This window comes from Myotis daubentonii, chromosome 13, assembly GCF_963259705.1.
Source record: "Myotis daubentonii chromosome 13, mMyoDau2.1, whole genome shotgun sequence".
Classification (NCBI taxonomy): domain Eukaryota; kingdom Metazoa; phylum Chordata; class Mammalia; order Chiroptera; family Vespertilionidae; genus Myotis; species Myotis daubentonii.
In genome coordinates, this window is record NC_081852.1 from 47,957,583 (window position 1) to 47,976,758 (window position 19,176).

Consider the following 19,176-nt stretch of genomic DNA (forward strand, 5'->3'; position numbering starts at 1 on the left):
CATTCAGCTGGACGGGTTTTCTGGCATTAAGGAGAATGAAGAGGTGATTCTGTTGAGTTAAAAAGGTCAAAAACTTTATTTAATTTTCAGGGAAATACAAGAAGATGCACGTAAACATAAACAAAATACAAAACAAAACAACCCAAATCTTACAGTCTAGAAGCATGCCAAGGCATAGTATTTCTGCAGACCAAAGAGTCCCGTCAAAATGATAAAGGACACCTGGAAAGGTACAGGCCAAGAGGCTGGATCCCTTCCCCAAGGACACTGCATTTTTGTGATGAGAACAATAATAAAAAAAAAAAAACCCACTATTAAAAATAATAGACATGGAGATAGTTTAGCACCACCATTGATCCTGGAAATTTTTTAGTGCTCAAATTGACTGCATTCAATTTAATGTCCTTTCCTTCAGTTTCTCTGCTGAGGGCGGAAGAGGAAACAACGTGACCCCCATAGAGCCCACTAGGATCTGGGAGGTAGGGGGGTTAAGTGGACACCACGAGAAATCCCCCAAAGTCCTGGAGCCGAGGCATCCAGTTCACATGCAACCATGCGGTCCACAAACCCACACTTCAGGGACCTGCCACTCACGTGTGCATCACTCGGTCACCTTCCTGCGAACCTCTCAGTAACTAGCAGCGAAACCCTTTCCCATCCTGTGTCCTGCGTTTAAAGAAAACCTGTTGCAGAGAACAAGATGCAGATTCAAGAATGGTGGCTGTTTACCCTTCTTCCTCTGAAATAAACACTTAAGAGCAGTGTGTCTTGGTCATAGGCCACTAAACACGAACGGGCATATCCATGGATGAGTATGCACTGTACAACGCCCCCCCCCCCCCCCCCCCCCCCCGGTCTTCGGTCTTCTAAGTCACACCAGTGGGCAGGCTCAACCAACTGAATAACCACAGGTATCATCAGAGACACTTGTGAAGAACAAACAAGGTTGACTTCCTCCCAGATGAGCTTGATGGTATCTGGACCCTGAGGTTCCAATTTGGGGGTGGCGGGTCTCTAACTACATGACCCTTTTGGTCTCTAGTCTTTGATTTAAACAATTTGAGAGGTTAGCTGTGTATTAGACAAAAAGAGGTGGGCAAAACCAGCCGGGAACCTGGGAGATGGATGAATATTCTGGATCCAGGGCCTCCAAACTCAAAAATACAAGTTGTTGCTGGTGACTTACTCTCTCCACTGAGTAAATCAGTGACCGTTCATTAAGAACTTGCTAGGGACCCAGCTTGTGGCACAGCAAGTAGCGTTTCCTCTGGCCTGCTGCTTCTCCTCCAGCCTTATTTCAACCTGATCTGGCTGGACCCTTGTGTGTTGAATCACTAAATTCCCTCCTTACCTGCTCTCTTCTTCCTGAAATATTTAGAATCAACTTCTTCCTTCTTTTTAATAAAGACAAGACTCCAAACCCTCTCTCAGCCTTCTCACACTTTTCCCTTTCTGCCTAGACACCCTCTTCTGGAAGCCACCTTCCCAGAGAAGGGACGGTCAGTCCCAGACACCCAAACAAGCCACACATGCACATACTCATCTTGCCGACATGCCTCTTGCTCGTCTCCAACATGCTCGATCCATCCTTTTGCTTTAAAACAATTCTTTCCTCTCTCTCTCGCCTCCTGAAGTCCAGCCCCATTAGCCAGGATGAAACTTGGGGATGCAAAGGAGGGACCTTTAGCGCAGGGACCCACTCTCTAAGGCCACTAAGTTCTAGGACAGGGGTGGGTGATTGTCAAGGTCAAGTGCAAACTCAAGATTAGAAAGGCAGGAATTGGTCAGGAAGATGCATGGCAATCTCAACCTTAAAGGCAGGTTGGGACCAGGCCTGCCCAGTCTATAAGCACCAATGTGCCCAACTTCTTGTCTGAGAGCCCAGGTGCACAGGACAAAACAGGAGGGAAGCTTAAATCAGTGGGGCTGCTTTTCCTGAAATAAGGCAATAGGTCACTGACCCCATCCTTCTCTGGTCACGGAGCATGAGAACCATAGAGGCTGCCCCAAACAGGGATCATGATTTTGGCAGAAATCTCAGTAAGGTCAAGGGGGAACCCTTCACACTAGTCCCATCAAGTGACAGGGCCTGAAGTCTAGGCAGGTGCTGATGTCCATGCACGTGCAGGTCTGCTGAGCTCACCGTGAGCAAGTTCTCGCCCTGATCATCCCCAGAAACAAGAGCTGAGGGCCATCATCCCACGGTGATGACATGCATGGCAACGGGTGGGAGTCGGCCTGCCGCGTAGCACACTCAGCAGCATCTCTTTTCCACAACTTTATTTGGGAGCCTGGGACGCTGGCCTAGGCTGCTTCTGCTAGATCTGTTAATGCCAGTGTGAAGTTTCCAACTAAATACTTAATAAAATAATTACAAAAAAATAAAAAGACACATTGCACTCTCCAGCCAGAATTACGTGTGTGAATAACACACACTTGCCAGAAGCTGTGAGTCCCGTGGGGCCTGCCCAATGCCAAGGACTGTACAACGGAGACAGCGTGCCCGCTGGTTTTCTCTAACCCCATCCTACTTCGTAACAGTGGGAAGTTACACACATGCACGCACTCAGGCACACTTACGCACACACACACTTTCTCAACACACAGCCCTCAAAAAAGTGAGGGAATCTTAATTCTTTAGTTATGTGGATGGTTCTCTTTTCCAGAGAGCTCTGCGTCAAGATTTTCAAAGGTTGGACATAGATGTAGAGGCTCCAAGGGGAGAGACCCACACAGGGGGGCACAGTCCCACTTGGCACATAGATCCATATTTGTACAGGAATGCACCAAACGGGTTGGAGCAGCAAGCATACAGTACTGGAGGTGGAGGGGACACGCCAGCAAGGCCGTCCCTGGAGCCGAGGAGCCGAGCTCCAGGGGCTTGAACCCAGAGACTTCCCACCCTGCTGCCTCCTCTGCCTGTGCCAACTCAGGAGGAGGCCGCTTTGGTACCTGTTGTGGGCAGTTCTGTCCGCAGAGACCTGGGTAGGCCCCTCAGCTGCTTCTCCGAGACCCTCTGGGCACTGACCGTTGGGGTGTTGAGCAGAGGCAGGGCTCACTCCTCAGCTGCAGTCACTGAGATGAATGGGTGGCCCAGGTTAGCACCAGGCCCAGCTGCAGGCTCGTGGAAATTGGTGTCTCACTGGGATATGGCAGGGCTGAAGGCACCCACCTCCCCCAAAAAGGATTCGGTTACATCTAGGGTTCCTGCCCATAAACTGAACTGAGGTTGCATAGTTTTAGAAAGACTCAAACATACATACATCAAAAGGATCATGGCCCAAACATCAGGAGACTGGGGTGAGCGAGGGCTGGTGAGTGACTTTTGGGACAGGTCTTTCTGAGCAGCTGGCTGGAAACAACGGAAATGAAAACAAGGAACAGTTCCTGGATGTCCTTGCTCTGCTCTGAGGGCGGGGGCCCCGGGAGGTCAAGAGCCCCATGCTACTTCCCTGAATCCCTTTCTTCTGGGTGGATGACACCCAACAGAAAAAGGGGCTGCCCTCTGGTGGGGACCCCTGACACCCTGCCAGGGGAGGGGGGCAGGCAAGGAGGGGAAAAGATCAATAACCTGGACCACCCGTCCGCTCCACAGCTCCCACGTCTCCCAGCAGCCCCCCCTCCCTCTATCGACAGACTGGGCCACCGGGTCTCCCGCCACCATCCCAACAAGCCCTGGCATCCCTCTTGATAATATTGCACGTTTCCTGTCTCTCAGATTGTTTTCATTTTCGAATGAGAATGCAAAGTATTTGAAGGGAATAGGGGAAGTCAGTAACCTTAAAGAAATAATATATTAGTTAAATACAAAAACAGGAAAAGTAGGGGTTACCTTATCTTTTTTCCCTTAAAAAAAAAAATAAACTACCAAACCAAGGTCTAAACTTAAATAGTTCTACATCTACTCTGCAAATACTAGTAATATGAAAATAATGCTTGGCCGAAATTCCCTTGTCTTTTTTTCCCTTAGATGATAAGAGTAGTAACATGCCTTGCTGAGGAAAGCGATGGATAAATGCCAGTAAAATATGCTGCTCTAACATCTGAAAGTGATTAAAATGATTCTATATAATGCCTTCGTCAAGATGGAGAAGAGAGGGGGAACAAAGAGAAGCTGTTGGGGCCAGGCTCGGGGTGGATGGGGCCGAGGGCTGGCAAGGCAGGGCCCGGCCACAGGTCGGAGCAGATGGCACACCTGCTGTTCAGGGTCACCCCTTCCTGCTCCCTCTTGCTGCCCCTGTGGTCCCTTGGCCTAGTGGAAACAGCAATGGCAGGGCCAGGAAGCCCAGCCAGGCCCGCTGTTATAAAAAGTGGGAGAGAGATGAAGACATTTTTTCCCCCTTGTAATAAAAGAAAAAGTCTTCCAACAAAGAAAAAGCACCAATGATGCATCTTCAGGCATTATATAAACCTCAATAATGACCTCAGAAGGGCTCATTATGGTTAAAGTTGCAGTATACAGCCACACAATGTCAGTTCACATTTTCAATCGTAACTAATGGAAAACTAGGTTTGGACACTGCTGAGATTTCATTTTTCTTTTTCCTTTTTTTTAGGCCGATCTGGTTTTCCTCCAGATGGGTCAGAGCCCCAGGCCCCTCCCTCCTCCACCTGCCACCAGCAGTACCTCCAACATCACAAAGCAGCTCAGTAGCTCTAGGGAAAGGCCCTCTTGCCCTGGGTAGGGCTAGGGGTCCAGGGGCACAAGGCCTGGCATCGCCTAGCCATGTCTGAGAGGGACTGGCATGCACCCTTTTTTGCTTCAAGTATTCATACTCTCTTTCGGTTTGCAGGGCTTGTGCTGTGCTGTGAATTAAGGGGGTGGTGGTGAGGGGCAAGGGGCAAAGATGGGACATGGCAATCCCTGTTCACTGCCCACATCTCCATGCTGTCACCAGGTGGCAGCACTCCCCACTTTCCCTGGATGCCTGAGCAACTCCCAGCCATCCTCAGGGCTGGATGTCCCAATGTAAACATGATGACCACACAATAAGCTCGAAGGGGGGTGGGTAGGAGTGCCAGGATGGATGCCGTGGGGAGGTCTGCCAGTAAACTTAGCCGTGCGATTTTGGGAGTCATTTCCTGTCCTTGGGCTGCGATAACGGGAGGGGATGGGATGGAGTGACCTTTGAGGTCACTTTTAATGACCATCACTTAGAGCACTGGGGATCAAGGATAGAGGGCCCTGGAGGGGCAGGGGAATGCGGGCCCTGGCGGTGGTAGAGAGCCCCACAGGGCAGTCCAGACCGTGAGGAAGGGCAGGGGAAGGCAGGCTCCGGGGAGCACTGTGGTCCAGTCCAACTGAGATGCTCTGTGCTTGGCAGATGCGTCCTGCACTCCTTCCTGGCCTGGCTGTCACGTTGTGATTGAACTGGCTCAGTGCAGACATCTGAGGAGTGAGGCCGCTGGGGCCCTCCCCCTGGAAGATAGCTACGTGGAAGGTCCTTTAACCCGACAGTCACTCTACTTTTAAATTTTATTTTAAATAATCATAAATTACTTTTTTTCTTTCAATAAATATGTGCTGCTTAAAAATGAGAAAAGTATATACTGCATCTTTAAGTAATGCACTTTGCTCTCTGGGTTTCTTTCCATTCCACCTTATTAAAGTGCATTAATTAAAAAATAATGAACCACTTCTTTATCATTATTGTTCAAATAAGTCCAAATAATATTAATATGAAGACACTAAACCACTACCATTAGTACTGCAATCTAGCAGATTAACTCAACATCCTGCTCTATTTAATACTGTCCAGCAGAAGAAAATAACTAATTTCCATTTTAAACAAACTCACAAACAAAACAAAAGGAAACAAAATCTCACCACGGCCCTTTAACAGAGAACAGGAGCAGTTTGGTATAGCTGCCAGGCTTCAGTGTACGGGAGGGAGGACGGTCAGGAGGGGGCGCGTGGGGCACGGAAGGCACAAGACCTGGGTCCCATGCTCACCTTCAGGCAACATCTCCGTCCTGGGTGGGAAGCAGGTGGAGAGAGAGAACACCAACCCTTGTCCAGGATTCTGGCAGCTGAATCGGCGGCTGTGACGCCTGACCTGTCCGAAGTCAAAGGCACGTGTGGAAATCCACTCCCAGCAAAGGGCGAGTCCTCGGGAAGCCGCTGGCGTCTGGAGGGTCCCCTCCGAAATGTCAATGATCGAAAGACCCGAAGTCGACAGGGACTTTATTCTCTCGCTTCTCTCTTCTCGGGGGCACTGCCCCTCGGAACGACCAGGCCAGCTCCTGGTCTGGGGCCCTCCACCTCCTTGGTCCCTGTGGCATCGCCGGCAGGCTGGTGGTGTTTGCTCCAGTCTGGCCCGGGGGCCCAGTTGGGGGTCCCCTCAGGCTTTCGGTCCTGCCCAAGCGGGAGACTGTACACAGAATGGCGGTCACCCAGCAGCCCGAGAGCCGCCTTCGCTCCTGAACCAGACCCTCCTCCCTCCTGGGCTGGGCTCGCACCAGAAGGTGGGTGCCTCGCGGTCTGGGAGTGGGGGGGCTTCTCCGCCCCCAACCCCTCAGGCACTGTCCACACAGTGGAAACCAAACGAAACGACTCCAGCTTGTGGAGGGGAACGTGTGAAACACAAACAACAACCCCCCTCCCACGAGAGTCTAACAGAAAAGCCCCCCCACCCCCCTCCCATGCCCCGTGAGGCTGACCGTCCTGAGGCCCCCAAACAACCCCTAAAATAAGACCAAAACCCAGGGCCCAACCGAGAAGCCCCAAATCAATAAACCTCTCCCAAAACATGCAAAGAAACTGCCCACCCAGAAATAGCCAAAAGAAAGTCTGTGCAGACAGAGACCCCGGCTCTGCCCATCCTCCGTAAATCGGGCTGGTGGGTCTCCACGGGCGCCCGGGCACTCTTCTCAAGGCCAGTGACAGCGAAGGAAGGTGATCCTTGCTGGCACCTGGGGAACTGCTTTTTCTGCAACGAACAGACATGGACAGTGGCCTGGCCAGGGACAGGCTGAGCTCACAGGAGATGCCTCCGAGCCCCAAAGCCAGAGGTGTCTTCTACCACACCACCCGTGCTGGGCGGCGGCGGTCCCTGGGAGACCAGCACAATTCGCCGTTACGGTGAGGAGGACACCCGGGCCGCCCCTGGCGACAAGCTGCCAGCAACTGGAACCGGGCTAGGCTGGGGCAGGGCACGGAGGCCTCTAGGACCACATCCTTTCCAGATTTGCAGCCAAGGCACGACTGGGGCTTCCCATTGGCCTGGCCCAGATGGTGCTGAGCCCATCAGTGAAGTCACAAGGGGCACACATGGGGCTCAGCTGTCTCACATCTGGTCTCAGGCCTCCTGCTCAAGGTGGCCCCCACCAGAACCTCCCTTCCAGCCAGGGACAGCCTGGAGGGGAGTGTCCTTGAGGTCACACCTTCTGCAGGGTTTAATGTTGTCCTCCCCCCACCCCACCCCCTCCCCCTCCCCCCTCCCTATTGTCTTCATCTCACCACCCATCCACACTCAGGTTGAAGGACCCGTGCCCCGTTAGTTCTTTTTCTCCAGGTAGTTGGAGGGCACCCAGCCTTTGAAGGGCTTCACCCCATCTAGGATCTGGCAGTACCACCAGCCATTGGGGTTCCTCTCCAGGACCTCCATGGACACACCCTCCTGGAAGCCCGCCGTCTCCTCGTCCCCCTCGTAGTCCGCGATCGACACATACACATCTTTGAGGTTGTTGTGGATGAACTGGGACTTCTCGATAGGCTTGGGGCGCACGGGGGACACGGGGATACCATTGCGCTGGGTGGGCAGCAGAGGGCTGTCTGAGCCCTGGCTGGCGGCCCGCTCGGCCAGGCGGCCCTTGGCCTCTGCAGCCGCGGAGCGGGCGGTGCTGAAGGAGGAGTTACGGCGGACGCCTCGGAGGCCGTCGGTGGCTGTGAGCGACTCGTTCCTCCGGAGGGCGCAGGACAGGTTGTTGTCCTTGGGTGGTGGGGACACGAACACCGACTGGGGCCTCACCGCCACCTGCCGAACCCCATTCCTCATCTTCACCACCCCAGCACCCGAGGTCTTGCTGAAGCCCCCGGGAGGCTTGGAAGGGATGGGCGGCGTGGCCCTCTTGCTCTGGTTGACGGTATTCAGCGCTTGGACCCGCTTCTCAATCTTCTCCAGGCTGTCCGACTTGCCCTCCTTCTGCTTGCTCTTGGCGGTAACGGCGTCCGGCTCTTTGCCAGAGGGGTCAGGTGGCTCATTCTCACCCAGCACCAAGTAGTGGGAAGGGGCCCAGCCCTCCAACTCCCCAAACCTCACATACCACCAGCCGCTTTCCAACTTCTCGAGCACCTGCACCTCCACGCCGGCGGGGAAACTGATCTCCGAGTCCTGGACCTTCTGGTAGGCACTACACGTCACGTAGGAGGTGGCCTGCCCTTCCCGCCCCTTCTTGGTGGGACACGGGGGCGTGGCAGCCGGGAGGGTGATGAGGTCAGCCGAGCCTCTCCTGGACCCCTCGTTGGGACCCTCGGAGGCTGTCTGGGGGGGCAGCTCTGAGTCCTCACTCTTGGAGCCCTTGAGGCCTCCCCGGAGCTGGCCTGTGGGTCTCAGCTGGCGCCGTAAAGTGCTGATGTCCATCTTCTCTTGACTCTGCGACTCCGCTCTGCTCAGGAATGGCTTGGGCCGGACAGATGGCTTGGCCCGAGCACAGGAGGTCAGCCCGGCCTTCAGGTCAGCGTCCTTCTTCGCTCCGACCTTGGGGGTGCCACGGATGCCTGCGTCCGAGGCAGAACGGGGCTTCAGGTCGCTGCTGGGCTTGGACAGGGAGGAAGAGGAGGAGGAGGAGGAGGAGCAGGTGGTGTTGATGGTGATGGACGAGGAAAAGGAGGCCGAGGAGTGGTTCTTCCCCAGTTCCGCCTGGGCGTTTTTCTCTGCCTTGAGCTTTAGGAGCGAGGACGATTTGGGGGAGTCTGATTTGGGGGAGTTTTTCCTGGCAAGGGACAGTGGGGAGCCTCCAGGGGAGTCACTGTCCCGGGAGGACCGTCTGGCTGACAGGGTGTCCTCTGCACAGGGCCGGAAGCCCTCGTTCTCATAGATGGTCTCCTCTTCCAGGGCCACGTCCTCTGAGGACCCGCCCACCTTGAAGCGGGCCCGCTGCAGGGAGGAGGCCGGCGAGGGCCTGGGGGGCTGGGCCAGCCGCTTGTCCCCCGAGCCTCTGTCCTCCGTGGGCTCCTCACTCAGCTCTGGCTCCGAGTCGAAGCCAAAGGCAGGGATGTCATACTCAGGCTCTTCGTACTTGAGCTTCAGCGGGGAGTCCTGGCTCTCGGCGGTGCCTGCCGGACCCTCCTCAGCCTCCTTGGGCTTGCTGGGGGGCGCCGGCGGGGGGACCTTGGGCCGGGTCAGGGTGCTCGTGCGGCGGCTCAGGTTGGGCTTCTTGCGCTTATCGATGTAGGACGCAGGGGCCCAGCCCTCCTTCTCGCCGATCTGCACGTACCACCAGCCGCCCGAGTTTTTGTCGATGACCTAGGGGGAAGGGGCGGGCAGGCCAGTGAGTTGGGAGGATCACTGGGACCCTGTGATGAGCTAGCTAGGAGCTTCATTCATACTGTGGCTCTAGGAGACATTATCTCCATTTACAGGTGAGCCACCTGAGCCACCGAGTAAGTGGTCCAGGGCCCAATGTAGTGAGTGATGGGTCCGAATTCAAACCCAGATCCCTATCATCTCCTAGCTGGGGGGGATCCTGCTGTTCAGGTCGCTCTCCCCTGGCCCTCCGAGCCTCTCAATACGCTGGTCGAGCTGGCCCCCTCTCAGACCCCTGTTCCTTCTTCCCCTAAGTTACTGCACTTAGAAGAGCCACTGTACCCAGTCCCAACAAAACCAAATCGCCAAGGACCCATATGTATAAAAAGAACTACCATTCCACCACTCCCATCCTCCTCCCACCTCCAATATTGCTAGGTCTTCCCTGGGTGACCCTGGAAAGGGTTCCTCAGGTCGGAAGAGAATGGGAAGATGCAGGTGAGTTGAACTGGGAGTTATGGCCTGAGGCCAGAGCCTCCCTACAGAGCACAGCCTAGCTGTCCCACTGCCTGTGGTCATTTCACTGCACTGGGCGGAGACACGATTCCTGGGTTCTAGTCCTGACTGTGGCACTTACTAGCTTGATGGACCTTGTTTCCGCACCGTCCCTGCTTGCCAGGAAGACAGAGAAGGGCAACGCGGCAGGCCTCTGACCTGAGTGAAAACCCTCAGCCTCAGGGCCCAAGGCTCACCTCTGCCTTCTGTCCACCCCGAAAGCTGATCCCGTCAGAAATGCAGGACTGGAATTCGGCAATGGTGTAGTACTCCACCTCAACAGAAGGGGGCTCTGGTGGCTTCGGCAGCTGGAACCCCTGAGGTAGAGAAGGACTCAGTGAGCAAAACCCACCTGATCAGACCGCAATGGCAGTGAGCGAGGCATTCACAGGAGTGGACAGCAGCTGACCCGAGTATCTGTCGTTCTCCTCACTAGGATTTCTGAGAACACCTAGGGCTCACTCGGGACCTGTCTGAGCCTTCAGAATGATCCTTTCGTAACAGGGATGTCCACCCTTCCATCTCTGGAGGTCCAGTTATCTGGAGCCTCAACAGCTAGTTCCCAAAACGAAAATTAAAAAAATGGCCCTGACTGGTTTGGCTCAGTGGATAGAGCGTTGGCCCGTGGACTCAAGGGTCCCAGGTTTGATTCCAAAAAAAAAAAAAGAAAATTGAAAAAAATGGAGAAATCATTGTGACAAAGTCTGCGGACACTGCCCTGTTGGAGAGGACAACCACCGTTCTTAAGTCTAAAAGAGGAGCCGCAGGGGCGACATCCGGCTGTAGGGGCAGAGCTGGGACACAGCCATCTCCACGCGTGGGGTGCGAGTGCGAGGGGGCGTGGGCCTGGGTGAGAAGACCTTGGTTGGTCATCACGATGCTGCCACACGTCAGGCAGGCGCTGATTACACTCCGGACCCTCCACCGGTGGGCCGTGGAACACACCGGAGAGCCTGAATGTCTTCAGACGCTGGCACATCAATATCTAACCACAACATTCAAGGAAGGACATTTAGAATCTGGCCACGGCCAGTGACTTGTGAACCTCATTCATCTATTTTACAAATGTTTCCTGTGGGTCTACTGGGTGTCAGACTCTGGTCTAAGGCACTGGGCATCCAGTAGTGAACCAAAAGGACGACACCCCCATTTGCCCTCACAGGGCAGATCTTCTAGTTGCACCTGTTCTCTATCCTGGCCAAAAGGTACTTCGTGCCTCTCCATTACTCCTTGTATGTCCTTGTATTACAGAAAGGGGTTAAAACAAAACATGTTTTGAATAGGATGTGTGTGGGGGAGACTGAGGGGGCGGGGAAGTAGCTGTGTTGTAACAGGAAGACCTCGAAAGACCTCTCGGCCTTGCAGCTGGGCACATGTGGGCTCCAACCCCAGCTCAGCAATTTACCAGCTGCACGGCCTTAGCCTTGACCTCACTGAGCCTCAGTTTCCTGACCTATACAATGGAACTAAAACAGGCTCATTAAGAGGACTGCTGAGAGCCTGGCTGGCGTGGCTCAGTGGCTGAGCATTAACCTATAACCGAGAGGTCACACTTCGATTCCTGGCCAGGGCATATGCCTGGGTTTCGGGCTCATCCCCAGTGTGGGGCCTGCAGGAGGCAGCCGGTCAATGATTCTCTCTCACTGATGTTTCTAGCTCTCTCTCCCTCTCCCTTCCTCTCTGAAATCAATATATAGATAGATAGATAGATAGATAGATATAGATATAGATATAGATATAGATATAGATATATTTTTTTAAAGAGGATTACAGAGATAAGATACTAACTTCTGGTCCAGCCAGGGGCACAGGAAAAGCTCCATAAATAAAAGCCAAAGCTAAACACTCCTCCTGAAACAACACCCTATCCTCTGCCTTCATCATCCTTCAAGGCCCAGCAAGTCCTGACCCAGCCAGTTACAGCTCAGCTGCCTGCGGTCAGAGTGAGCGAAGGTGGGAGGACTGGGTATGATTCAGTCCACTTTCCCTGCCCTGATGCCTGGCCCTGCAGCCGTGCATGTGAGCTGATGTGGCCCAGGCCCCAGCACAGCCCAGACCCCTGGCCAAGTGGGATTCGGCCGGGCCTAGCTGGAAACAGCAGCCCTGCCTCAGCAAGCCCTGTGTTTGGTAAGTGTGGAAGGAATTACCCCCTTCTTGCCAAAATCAAGTCTGCCCAAACATAATTAGCTGGGCCTGAGAGAAACGGCAGGAAAGAACTCGCTGTTTAGTTGTGTAAAACACAGGGAAAAGGGAGACAGAAACTCCGCTGGGGCTGGTGGCCAGGGCAAGGCGGTCGCATTTCCAGGGGCCAAATCTTCAATAATCCCGTTTACTGAAGGCCCACTTCTCCAGGAACGGCCGCCATCCCCCTACCCTGGGCAGTCGGCACTGATCACAGTAACCCTTGCTGTTAGCCCAGATGTGACTTCAGAAATCTGTTTCCACACGGAGTCACAGGTAGTCCCCCCAACAGTCCCAGCTGACACAGGAAATGGAAACCTGACCATCAGCCCCCAGTACCCATCGTCTTATTTCACCCTTACGACGACGGCCCTGGGAGATGGCTGGTACTTACAGATGAGAAAACTGAGGCTTGTGCGGGGAAGCAACTTGCCCTGGGGGTGGCTGTTCCTAAGTGTCAGGGTGGAATATGAATCCATGCTTGGCAGACTCGAGCCCCATTCTTTCCACACATCTCACTGCCGCTGATAACAGTTCTCTGCTCTAGGGCTCTCGGTCTGCCACCAGCATCACCGCTGGCCCCAGCCCAGCACTCTGAGTGCACAGCTGTGTCCCGGATGGTCTGGGTACCAGGAAGTCCCACCCACAGGTGCCAGGCACCCCAGCAGCACTGAGCATCTTTAAGCTTTAGCATAAAAGCCAGCCCTGGCCATCGACCCCTCCTCCTGGAGGATGCTCACTGGTCTGCCCTCTGCCCTCCTGGCTCTGGCATCCACCACCTCCATCGGGCATTCCTAAGCAAGGGAGGCAAGGCTGAAAGGTGTCCAGGCTCACATGGACAGCAGCTGCATTTCAAGCCCCTGGCAATGCCCTGGCTGGACACTCGCCGGCCAGTCTAAATGTTTATGTCTGCCAGTGCAGTGGCCGGGATGGATTTATTTAGTTTTGGAGTGCAGAGCGTTTTTGATTATAAACTGTCTAGCTAGGTCCCCCAAAAGGTTGGAATTTGCAGGCTTCCCTCTCTGCCCCCAGCCCCACAAAGCTGAAGGCCCCGCGGGGCCCTGGGAAACCTCTGGACCAGCAGGCTTTGCAGTGTGACAGCCAATTGACTGGGGCTGCGGCAGCACATCCCCAGGAAGGGAACAGACAGATGAGGTGTGGCACATACCAGGCTGGATTCTCTGCGAGGTGGAGGCCTTGTCCTTAGGTTGGGGGAGCCTGGAAGAAGACACACGGTTTAAAGAATGCCAGCCAGACGCTGGGCAACACGGCCTGTACCTGCTTCCCTGGGCATAACCACCCTCTGTTTCTGGGAAGTTCCTGCATGGACCCATGCTCTCACTTCCCTGGCTGTGCTGCCGGGCGGGGGGGGGGGGGGGGGTGTCCACGGACCCTCTGAGGTGATGTGCACATTGTGAAATGTGCAGACACTGAGGAGGCGTTTTTGAGGAGAAAGGGTATATAGCTTTATCCAAGGGCATAGAGTATCAAAGTTGGGAGCCGAACCCGTGTCTCTCGGGCGCTCACTACTGAATCCCTAGAAGCTGGCTCAATTCCAGGCTAGAGGCGATGCCCTCAGATTTCCCAACTGCTTGCCTAAAAGACTGCAGGCACAGAGCTGACTTAACCACGTTTAGAATCAAAACAGCTTTCCTCCAGATTTAAGGCCGGCTGGACACACACAGAAGCTTGTCTCTCATAATAGAGAACAGTTTAACCCCCAAACGAAGGCTCTGTGAGCCAGGGACGCGCGAGATTCAGAGGGTGCCTGAGAGCCGGTTCCTCCCGTGCGAAGGAGGGAGATTCCTGAAGAACGCCCCTTAAAAATATGCTCGTGCAGAGAGGTAAAGCCAGCCTGTCCATGTCTTTTCGGTTTCTAGCAACTGGGGAAAGGCAATCGGGAAGGAGGGGGAAGGCCCAGAAAGATGTTCCTCTATCAGCAAAGCAGCCTTGCACCTTCGGCTCATTTCACAGCCGGGGGCTACACTTCTCTGCAAAGTGAGCACTCCGGGCTCTCCACTAGGGACGGGAATGCCAGCACCTTTTACACTCATGTAATTTGTCTTCAGTGGAGCAGTGGGGAGGAATTGCCTTGTCCACTCTTGTAATTAGCATGAGACAAGTGGGCAGAGTGAGGCTGGGGTCAGGGGTGAGGGGTCATCAATGTATCAAGAAGAAAATGACATGGGGGTCCTGCACACCCCTCTAGCTTTCCTTGCACCCCAGGCCCACTCTATACATTGCTTTGCAACAAGGACCCGGGGCTCGGCAAGGCTCTTACTGATCTGGGCCCGCTGAGGGGCAATCCTGGCCACAGCTGGGGAGCCCTGGGCCAGCTTGGAGACGGTCCTCTCGGGGATCCCCAGGGCGCTGCCGTTGGAGGCGTTGCAGAGGATGGGCAGGCTGATCTCCTTCTTGGCAATGGGGGCCTCCGGGCCCTCGCCTTCGGCTGGGGGCGTCTCTTTGTCCCCTGATGTCTTCTTGTTCAACAGGTTGCTGATCTCCATGATGTTCCCAATGATCTCCACGGGGCCCGCCAGATTCTTCTTCCGAGCTGGCAGGTCATCCTTGGCTTTCTTCAGGTAGGAGGCTGGTGCCCAGCCTTCTTTGCCCAGGTACCTATGGGGGAGGAGTGGGACACGGGGCATTAGAGCACTGAGGCCTGACCCCACACCCCTCCCAGGCCCAGGCTCCATCGGGCCTTGCCCAGCAGAGCCTTTTCTACGGTGTTCAGCAGACACTTGGCATTCCCACTCCTCCAGAGAGAACCGGAACTGGGCAGGTGGAAAAGACACCTTAAACACCACTTCTTCCCATCCCCTTGCTCTCTGTGATCCCTCTTGGTGTGAGTGCTCACACTCTGCAAAGTCAGGCAAATGTGGGACCTTCAGGTTAAAAGATTCCTCAAACTGTGGGTTGCCCGAAAGGTAGATTTCATAACAGCCTGCTACCTCGCAATACGTAGAGGGCAACTGTAGAGATAAGAAATGAGACGGTGTCTTGAGTTAAATGTCCTATTGGAAGGTGAAGTATTATTATCAGAGAGGCGACGAGGTAGCCCCGGTGAGTTAGGAAACGCGAGTTCTGGTCTACGGCTTCTTGGACAAAGTCCCTATCCAGGAGCTCAATTTCTTTCTCTTGGGCCAAAATGCAGGGACAGCACTAGTTGGTTTGGCTCAGTGGATAGAGCGCCGGCCTGTGGACTGAAGGGTCCTGGGTTTGATTCTGGTCAAGGGCACATGCCCGAATGGTGGGCTTGATCCCTACTAGGGGACATGCAGGAGGCAGCTGATCAATGATTCTCTCTCATCAGTGATGTTTCTATCTCTCTCCCTTCCTCTCTGAAATCAATAAAAAATATTATTTTTTAAAAAATGCAGGGATAGAGTCACTGCAAAAATTATCCAAAAGGATGAACACATTGAGACCAAGTAGGAAGATCTCTCTAAAGAAGAGTGACTGAGTGGGGGAAGTATTGGTACCACGCAGAAATAGCAGACAAATCAAGTTCACAGAACAAGTCCACCAACAGACCAATGCTAAAAGGAACATTTCAAATTAGTGGGGTAAGGATGGCTTAGTCAGTGAGTGACTTGGGGACAACTGATTATCCAGTTAAGAAAAACAAGCGGGACCCTGGCCTCACACTGTATCGCAAAATAAAAATGCAAGTTGCGAATACTTGCTGAATCTGGAGAGGCTGAGGATAAAGCACATGACTGGATAAAAGTAAAACCTCTGGTATGGCAAAACGAAAACAAAACCCCAAATCCCATAAACAAGAGAAAAGGCAAATGACAGGGCTGACTTCATTTTAGGCGATTCAATGACTTCTGAAAACAAGCTTCCCCTCCTTTGCCCCTCCATGGGGTTGAGCTTCTACCCAAACCCCTCGGAGCTCCTTTCCTCGTCCAGGAGTTGCCCATGCCCCCGAGTCTGGTCTGTGAGGTCCCTGTCTGCTTCCTGGGACACATCTGGCTCTTTGGAATGGCTCCTCCATGCCAGATGTCTGACAAGCCCCTCTCCCCTGCCTCTCCATCTGACCTTGCTCTTGGGCACTCATTAGGTGGGAGAAAAGGGAATGTGAAAGAAGTTTCTATCAGCATGTCTTGAGCTTTGCTGGAAAGCTTGGGTAGGGGTGGCTTTCCCTGTGTATGCCACAGGTACAAGCAGACGGGCTGACCCACGCTCGCCCATCTGGCTCCCTGTTTGGGGCCTGGAAGGCAGACATCAGTGAACAAATGGATGGAAACCATGGCGCTAACAGACAGAAGCACAGAATTTCAGGGGTGGGTAGAAGCAACTACTCAAGATGCCTAATCTTGGCAGCAACCAAGGCTCAGAAAAGCAAAGCAAGTAGCAGAGGGTCACACCACTAGCTGGTGGCAGCATCTGGCTCAGAAGCGGGAGCTCCCGCATCTCGGAGAAAAGAGGAAGAGGAAGCTGCCGGCTGCTGCAGGGGCTTTGCTGAGAACACTGGAGAGGTGGGGAGCAGGGTGTCACAGGAGTGACGGTCAGGCCAGCTCACTGCCCCGAGTGCTCCCGTTTCAAATCCTGTGTGTTCCTCCGCTGTTACATGGATAAAATTAGATTCCAGGCGGAGAGAGGCGAGGGAGTCAGGAGCGGCTGCGTGTGTGTCTGGGTCCAACTCGGCTCACATCTGCTTTCCAGCTCTGGAGCATGGAATGACTCCAGAGGGAAGCAAACTGGAAAAGGAGATGGAGGGAGAGGGAGGGGGTGTAGGGGGATGGGGGTGGAGAAGAAAGACAGGAAATGAGGATCAACACAGAGCCTGGAATGTTGGGAAATGGCATATTTAAGGGGGTGTCTGGCAGCCTTCTTAAGGTGGAACCCTTTCAGCAGGGTTTTCTCAGCTGAAGCTCCCGCTAGCTAAAGGGATAGACCATGGGGACAAGAGCTGACTAGAAAAAGCAGCACAAAGTGGCTTTATTGGTCATTTTAGAAAACGCAAAAAACCCCCCAAACAACAAAAGAAAACAAAAGCCAGCAGCTTTGTAGATAACCTCCCAGCAAGTGGTCCAGGTAACCAGCCTGCCAGACCAATCACCGGCTTCCTACGCCAGACACATGGTTGTTGGATTTGGGGTTGGCGCTAGCTTCCACTGCTGAGAGCACATGCACATCTACGGGCAGGGCTTTGGGCAGCACACGTCCAGGCACACAGTCCTGACCCACCTAACCAGACAGAAAGGGACACCTCAGCCCTCCTGACTGACATGCACAGGGTCAGGGCAGCTATGTCCTGTCAGGTCACACTGAAGTTCAATCCCATGAGGCCAGTGACCTTCATCCTACCCATCAGCACCGACCAATCTCAACACCATCAGCGTTGGCCGGTCGGCGTGGTCTGAGCAACCATCTCTGAGGGCCCGCGCCACCTTGGCCAATCCTGTCCCCATGGTGGGAGACAGCCCGGAGCATGAATCCTGCCCACAGTGGGTCTAGGGTGCCCAGGTGTGGTGGGCCGGCAAGGTGGTCCCCAAGCCCACAGATGTGGGGCTATCTCTGCCAACCTGGTTACAGGTAGAGAAGAAAGAAATTGGACAAAATCACCACAGCTGAGCAGGTCCCAAAGGAACCAAAACATTTCCTGAGAGTGAGGCTCCCAGAGGGTGGCGCTGGCCTGGAGTTCCAGGGCAGAGGGGACTGGAGGGGCAGGACTCGGTAGGGGAGAGGTGGGGTGAAGCCCACGGGTTTTGTTTGTTTCCAGGAGCATCAGAAAAGCTCCGAACTCCCCTCCTACTCCCCAATGAGTTTCTCAGCTGGGGAGTGTGAGCAGGCCCTGGGAGAGGGAGGAACAGAAGGAAGAGGCCTCTGAACCAGGCCTGGGCTCAGCTCTCACAACCACGTGAGCCAGCCCTGCAAAGGGGACAGCTGGGGACAGCCGGAGTGCTGAGCCGTGGGCAGCAGGGGCGGCCTGCTGGGACCTCGGCAAGGCCTGGGGACGCCAGCGCTCCAGGCGGCCTGAGCTGCAGAGCACACCAGGCAGCAGCCAAAACTGGACGCAGAAAACCAAATTCAGATGTGCCGGACCCTCTTGGCAGTGGCACGGGTCTTGCAGGGGAGCGATTGCACCATCGCCTGCAAGCTGGGCCGGAGCCCCTGTGCCCCGCTGGCGGCCGCGCAGGCTCTGCTTTACGCGTCCCGGGAGAGGATCTGCGAAATGAGCAATCTCTGTTTGGGGTGTTCAGCTGTGCAGGCTCAGTGCCGCCAAGCCAGGGCAGTGGGTGCGAAGCTCCTGTCGGTATCTACTCGCCATCTGGTGTCTCCGGCCACTCAGCAGTATCTACCTGCTCTGCTGCTCAGGGCATCTCGCTCCTCTGCTGGGGCTCCTACCTGATGTACCACCAGCCCTCCAAGTTCTTCCTGATCACCTCCACGGTGACGCCCTTCTCAAAGCCAATCTCGTCCTTGCTTTGGCTGGTGTAAGGCTGCACAGTGACATACTTCTCCTCTGTGGGTGGCAGGACAAGCAAGAAAGCACAATTACTTGAGATTGGGATGCGCTCCTCCTTCCTGCCTCTTCCTCCCCCATGGCCTGGCCTTGCTTAGCTGGTTGCACTGGGTCAGCATCTGGCTCTTCCAGGCTTCATCGCTGCTCCCAGTGTGTGCCAAAGCCAGCCAGGGCCTCAGGTGGTCTGGCAAAACCCTGGGCAACACCAAGGCTCTCCCGGCCTCCTAGCCCAGTAACAGCAGCCAGGCTGCCGGGGCCTGGAGTCCTTCGGCTCCCAGCTCCATGGGCTGAGGGCAGGGTTAGGAGGAACCTGTCCTTCATGGGGCCTGTGTTGAGAAGTCTGAGACCAAGCCTGAGTGTCCCCTGAATGCCTGGAGGCCCCACGGCACACCTCCTCTTGCCCTGAATGTGTGACACTTCTGGGTCTCGGACTTGCTCTCCTAGCCCTTCTCCACCTCAACCCCTCATCCTTCCTGTCTGGTCTTCTGAATGCTCCGG

The 19,176-nt window shown here is 54.6% G+C and overlaps 1 protein-coding gene across 3 annotated transcripts in view; it reads right to left on the reverse strand.

Moving 5' to 3' along the window:
• Window positions 1-57: 57 nt before the first annotated feature.
• The window catches only part of SH3PXD2A (SH3 and PX domains 2A), a 220,518-nt gene continuing 201,399 nt past the window's right edge, over window positions 58-19,176 (reverse strand). For 2 of the 3 annotated variants that reach the window (XM_059661286.1, XM_059661287.1), the window contains 5 exons: window positions 18,561-18,678; window positions 14,485-14,822; window positions 13,372-13,421; window positions 10,220-10,339; window positions 58-9,467 (listed from right to left, as the gene is read on the reverse strand). In XM_059661286.1, the coding sequence (XP_059517269.1) occupies window positions 7,497-9,467; window positions 10,220-10,339; window positions 13,372-13,421; window positions 14,485-14,822; window positions 18,561-18,678 (2,597 nt within the window). In that variant the 3' untranslated portion in view covers window positions 58-7,496. The remainder of the gene's footprint in view (window positions 9,468-10,219; window positions 10,340-13,371; window positions 13,422-14,484; window positions 14,823-18,560; window positions 18,679-19,176) is intronic. The other variant, XR_009448256.1, reaches the window with a different exon arrangement.